This window comes from Phodopus roborovskii, unplaced genomic scaffold (genome assembly GCF_943737965.1).
Source record: "Phodopus roborovskii unplaced genomic scaffold, PHOROB, whole genome shotgun sequence".
In the NCBI taxonomy this organism is placed as follows: domain Eukaryota; kingdom Metazoa; phylum Chordata; class Mammalia; order Rodentia; family Cricetidae; genus Phodopus; species Phodopus roborovskii.
The window spans coordinates 9,228,676-9,234,675 of NW_026126407.1; the positions used below are offsets into that span (position 1 = coordinate 9,228,676).

At 47.1% G+C, this 6,000-nt stretch overlaps 1 protein-coding gene across 3 annotated transcripts in view; it reads right to left on the reverse strand.

Moving 5' to 3' along the window:
* Ube2g1 (ubiquitin conjugating enzyme E2 G1) overlaps positions 1–5,130 on the reverse strand; it is a 63,229-nt gene extending 58,099 nt beyond the window's left edge. The window contains exon 1 of one of the 3 annotated variants that reach the window (XR_007834250.1): positions 4,764–5,126. Coding sequence is in view for 2 of the 3 variants with exons in the window: in XM_051180070.1 (XP_051036027.1) it covers positions 4,764–4,809 (46 nt within the window). In the remaining variant the exon portion in view is untranslated. Of the gene's footprint in view, positions 1–4,763 lie in introns of all 3 variants that reach the window. The other 2 variants (XM_051180070.1, XM_051180068.1) reach the window with 2 other exon arrangements.
* Between the last annotated feature and the right edge of the window lie 870 nt (positions 5,131–6,000).

A 6,000-nucleotide genomic window follows, 5' to 3' on the forward strand; every position in this document is an offset into this window, starting at 1 on the left:
ATAACTAATCCAAACATTCACATAATGAATGCTTATAGGATTAGAAGTTCAGGTCATTATTGGATACAGCCTGGGCTACATGAGACTCTTTCAAAATAAATAAATGTTGGGCTTAATTTGCTGTTGTTTGGAGATAGGCTGCCAACAAACTCCTGCCACAAGCTCTCTCCCAAATCTGGGATTTACAGGTATAAGCCAGTCTACCTACCTAGCTTACTTACAATTTATTTTTATTTCATGCATGTGAAAGTTTTACCTTCATGTATGTCTGTGCATGTGTGTATGGTACACAGACACCAAAAGAGAGCATCACATCCCTCAGAACAGGAATAGCAGACAGCTGTTATCTACTATGTGGGTGCTGGGAATCAAACCCAGGTCCTCAGGAAGAATAGTCAATACTCTTAAACCCTGAGTCATCTCTCCAGCCCTTACTTAAGATTTTATGTGTTAGGGTTATACAGTAAGTTTTCTACTAAGATGAAAAAACAATGATTCTGTAAGTAATTTTGAGTATTTGATACCCCCTGCTCCCAGCATCCCAGATAAGATCTCACTATGTAGCCTTGAATTGATTCATCTGCCTCTGACTCACAAATGCTGGGATTAAAAGAGGGCATCATCACACATAGCATTTGGTTTTTAATTTCTACCCCATGGGGTTGTATAGATGACTCAACAGGTAAAAGCACTGGCTGCTCTTCCAAAAAACCCAGTTTGATTCTCAGTATCCACATGACAGCTCACAACAACCTATAACCCCAATTCCAGCAAGTCTGGTGCTGTCTTCTGGCACCAAGCACACATGAGGCACAAATGTAGTATAAATGTGGTACACATACATACATGCAGCCAAATTACTCATACACACAAAATAAAATGTTTAACAAAATAAAATTCTACTTCACTGAATGTGTCAAGTGCTGTTCCCCAAAAACAATTTATCCACTTGTAAACAAGAAGTCTATAGAATAAGAAGGTCTTGGCTCTAGCAATTCCATTAACAGTACTCATCTGACCTTCAGCAAGTTATTTAACCTCACTAGGCCTGTTTTCTTTCAGGAGAATTAAATGTGATAATGTGTATATAAAATACTCAACACGGTGGCTGGTACATGTTAGTCCTCAGCAAAAAAGCCTCTACAGCTAGGGTAAGGGCCTCTAACAAGGACTAAGAATATAAAAGTAGGCAAGCTAGGTATTCTAAAGGCACCTTGAATTACAAAGACACTGTCCCAACTAAAATGTAAAAAAAATCTATGTAAACCCTCAAAGAGGGTTAGAAGGAAAAATGATTAATTTCTGTTTTTATTGTTTCTTTTTGGTTTTAAGACAGGGTTTCTCTGTGTAGCTTTGGATGGAGCCTATCCTGGCACTTATTTGTAGACCAGGCTGATCTCAAATTCAGAGATCAGCCTGCCTCTGCCTCCGGAGTGCTGGGATTAAAGGCATGAGCCGCCACCACCACCACCACCCAGCAAAATGATTAATTTCTATACTCTGTACTTTGTCATTGGGATTTTTGTTTTGGAAACTGTCTCTCTATGTAGAGCTGGTTGTCCTGGATCTATGCAGATCAGGCTGGCCTTGAACTCATTCCCAAATGCTGGCATTAAAGAAGTGTGCCACCATGCCAGGCTCTGTAGTCTATTTTAACTTGTGTTTATAATACCTTTAAAATGTTTTTAATTGATCTATATACTGAGGGACTTCTTGGTGTCCAATGTAATGCATCACCCAAAAAGAAAGAAAAAAGAAAAAAGAAAAAAGCCCTGCCACTAACTAAATCTGTAAAGGAGTTAAGTCATGCCCTAATAATATCACAAAGAAATACACAAGCTATCAGATTTCATGAGTGTGTATAAGGTGTTCTTAACTGGCTTTCCCAATAGCCAAAATGGTGAAACACCATAATCCAATGATTTTGTCTCAGGGGATTTCTAGCAATAGATGCATTTCTCACTATCACAAATGAGGGGATGTACTACTGGTATCTAGTGGGTACAGAACAGGAATGCTGTAACCTTTACTATACAGGTAAACCACTGCCCTAAAAGCACCACCGACAAGAAATTCTGTAACCCAGGGTACCAATCTGCTAAACTAATGGAGAACAAAATTCTTCATTACAGGATAGAATTCTTCCAGGTAATGAATCAAAATCTTTTATCACTGGCAGACTAGAGTTCAACAAATGCAGTCACTGTTCTAAGGTTCTGAATTTCTAGTACTGAGAACATTTAACAGGTTTGTGTTACCTACTCAGTTCATTCTAATATTTTCAAAGCATTTATTATCAAACCTTATACAAGTTCACTGATTTCAAGAGATGACATTTTACCATTCTTTACTGTTTTCAAATGATACTGGAAACCCATTTAAAAACTGCTGCTAAGGTAAAGCATCTCGATAAGTGCCTTTATTTTCAGGTGCTTGTCAAGTCTTCCCAAATAAATTTAATATTTTCTTTCACATTTCAATTAACAAAGGTACCATACACTTTGAACAAATTAATTAAAATCCCTAAAAAAAAAAAACTACTATTATATTGTCTCTGATTAAGAAAGCAAAATAATTTACTTGGCAATTTAAAAACTTTATAAGAAAGCATGAAAAGTTAATCATTTTCTAGTCTCTCACTGTGTATTTTAGGATACTGCATACCCCCACCCAAAAAAAAAAAAAAAAAAAAAAAAATCAACCATTGGTTTTAAAAACCAAACCTTTGAAGAATGTTTTGTCTATTATTTCTGTGAAGAGTAAAAAGAATCACAAGTCAGGTATGGTGACAAGGATTCCAAACCAAACCCCAGCGTTTATGAGACAAGGATGCAGATAGATCAGCGGAGTTCCAGGACAGCCAAGGGTTCCATAGAGTAACAACTTTAAAAAATAAATAAATAAACAAAAAAAGCCTGTGTTCACAAATAGGGATTAGTTTTGGTTAGATTTGGTTTTTCGAGACAGGGTTTCTCTGTGTAGCCCTGGCTATCCTGGAACTGGGTCTATAGACCGGTCTGGCCTAGACAGAACTCAAAAAGACCCACCTGCTTCTGCTTCCTGAGTGCTGGGATTAAAAGCAAGTGTCTCCACTGCCCGGCAGAATAGATTTTTTTTTTTAACGTAGTAGTACTGTTAAAATCTTTTGCATATCACATCCATTATGTAAGACTTCTGTTTTAGTATTTAGTACTTACTGTTACTTAATAATTTGCTACATAATAAAAATGTATTCGGATAAAGTTGGGTTTTTTGTTTTGGTTTTTTTTTTTTGTTTGTTTTTTAATGTTTTTTTGTTTGTTGTTTTTTGAGACAGGGTTTCTCTACACAGCCCCCGACTGTTCTGCAACTCAGACCAGGCCAGTCTCATACTCAGAGACTGCCTGCCTCTGGAGACAAAATCTTTATTCCTTCTCCCAAAACAAAATTAAAGGAGGAAAAGACCACAGTAAAAGGATATTTTTAAGTAAGATGAAATAAATTTCACTTCTTTAGAACATAGTACTTCTGATGGGTACAGCTTTTCCGTTCACTTCAAATTACTGTCCCGTCTAGAATTTTAATACTTGTCCAAACCTGCTAGCTCATGATCTAATAATAAACATAATTATACAATCTGTAACTGCCCTTGTCGATCTTTTCCTTAAGAAGCCATAAAGGTGACTTAACTGACACCTCAAAGTCACAGAAATCTACTTCATTTTTCTTCATTTCCAGCTTTCAGCGCTTCGCCGGGGCTACAGGTTGAGGAGGGGTAAGATCGCCTGAACCAAGCAAGGCACTCGCTTGGCGTTGGACAGCAGGGTAACTACCGGTTCATTTCTCTTTAAATCTGGCAGCACGTGGGGCGGCATTGTGAAGCCACCAACCCGCCTCCTCCCTCCCCCCTCCTTCCACTCCGCACACGTACGCCTCCAGCGCGCATGCTCCGCTCACACAGTCCTAGCAGAGTAGGAGCCAACCCCCTAAAAAGTCAACCTGGAAGCCGCAAACGGCCGGAGGCCGGGACAATGGGGGAGGGGGACAGAGATTCCACGGGGGAGGCACTTAGCCGCCGCCCCTGGCCAGAACCTAAGGCGGGCCACAGCCCAGTGGCTGCGGGCCTGCGCGGGAGCCGGAGCCCCGCCGAGCACAAAGCCCCGGCCGGCCAGCGAGCGGCTCTCCTCAGCGCCCGCGCCCACCCTCCCCCAGACGGGCGGCGCAGCCCGAGCTCGTGCCAGGCGGAGGCAGGCGAAGCGGAGCCGCGCGTCCCGCCGAGCCCTCGGCGCCCCGCGCCGGCACCCAGGCCGGCCCGGCCGTCGCTTTTGTTGTCTGCCCTAACTCCGCGGACCCCGCGCTGCCGAGCCAGAAGTTTGGCGCGCCTCCCCTATCCGGCCCCAGCCACGGCTCGGACTCGCAGTCGCGCGGGACCCGCACGCTCCCGGAGTCCCTGAGGTCCCGCGGCCTCCGCCGCACCTGAGCCCGGGATCCGCCCCTCAGGGAGGGTCGGCCGGGCCGGGACCCACGCCCCTCCCCCGCAACGCCCCAGCTCCGTGGGGGAGGGGGCAGCCGCCTTGGGCGCCCGGCCCGTCCGAGGGCGAGGCTGGGGCGCGTCCCCGCCCCCAACACCCTCCACAGCCCGGTCAGAAGTGTCGCCGGCCGGCCGAGACCCGCGGACTCCCACCCTCGCGGCCCGCGGCCCTCCACCACCCAGCCTCCGAGCGGGCGACAGGAGGCGAGTGGCTCGTCAGTCCGCGATCGCGGCCCGACGCCCCGCCGCTCACCTGCCAGCTGTCTTCGCAGTAGCAGCGCAGACTGCAGCTCCGTCATCCTCCCCGCCAAGAGCCCGGGCTACCGCCGGGGCTTCGACGAACTGGGGACAAGCTCTGACGGCGGCTGGAGCTAGGTGTGTGGAGGAACCCGGGCCCCGCGACTGGAGCGCCGAAGCCGCGGGAGGCCGGTCTGGGGCACCCCGAGAAGCACCTCGCTGCCGATGCGAGTCCGCTCCGCTCCGCTTTCCTCTCAGCGCCTCACGCCCGGAAGGGGAGGGTACCCCGGCCGCCGCGGCGCGCACTGGGACTTCGCTCGTCCGCTTCCCTCCTCAGCCCGCCCGTCGGCCCCACCGGTGCCTTCCCCCGCCACTGCCTCACTGCGCGCAGGGCCGCTCCGCGCAAGCGCGCTGAGCCTGCCTACTTCAGAAGCCGCACGCCTGCTAGCCCGACCCCTCGGCCCCGCTGCCCCGCCTCCGGCGGCGGGACCACGCCCACCGCGCGCTGTGGGCCCGGCACGGCCATCTTGGGAAGGTCCACGCCCGCCTGGCTGCAGAAGCCTTGGCTGGTAGACGCCCCACGGACGCCATGACAAAGAGGTCGCGGAGGGTCAGGACGCTGCCCGCCGATGTAAGCTGGAGATCTGAAAGTTGATGGGACCCGAAGGGGCAGATACTGAGTTGTTAGAGAGCACCCAGCAGCCATCTAACACTTCAGTACGAGGTGTGCGAGTTAGTCATTGTTACAAAGCCGAATTTAGTACTGGTGTGTCCCATTTTAAGCATGGTGATAATTCATAAAGAATACACAGAATGATCCCTGAAATAAAATGTTCTGAATCTCACAGACTAAACAATTAGTAAGACTGAGAAAGTGCGGAGTTGTGATTAGCACGATCTGATACACGGTTGTTTGGGTGGGTGGTTTACGCCTGTAATCCCAACACTGAAGCTGAGGCAGGGGGATTGGGAGAAGACTCTGCCTTCATACATAGTGATGTATGAAGTCTCTGCCTGGGGATGGAATCCATAATAGATAAAAGTGTCCAGAAAAGCACCTACAATGTAAAGTCCTAGTGTGAAACCCAAGGATAGAATAAATAAACCTTATCCAGCAATAAATACCCTTCTCCATTTCAAATTTTGTGCTATTGAACCATAGTAATAAAGAGATGAGAAACGGGAAGGAAAAAAACAATGATAGTCAGTTTTGTTTGTTCTTTCAGTAAGTGTTTACTCAATCCTTAGTTCCG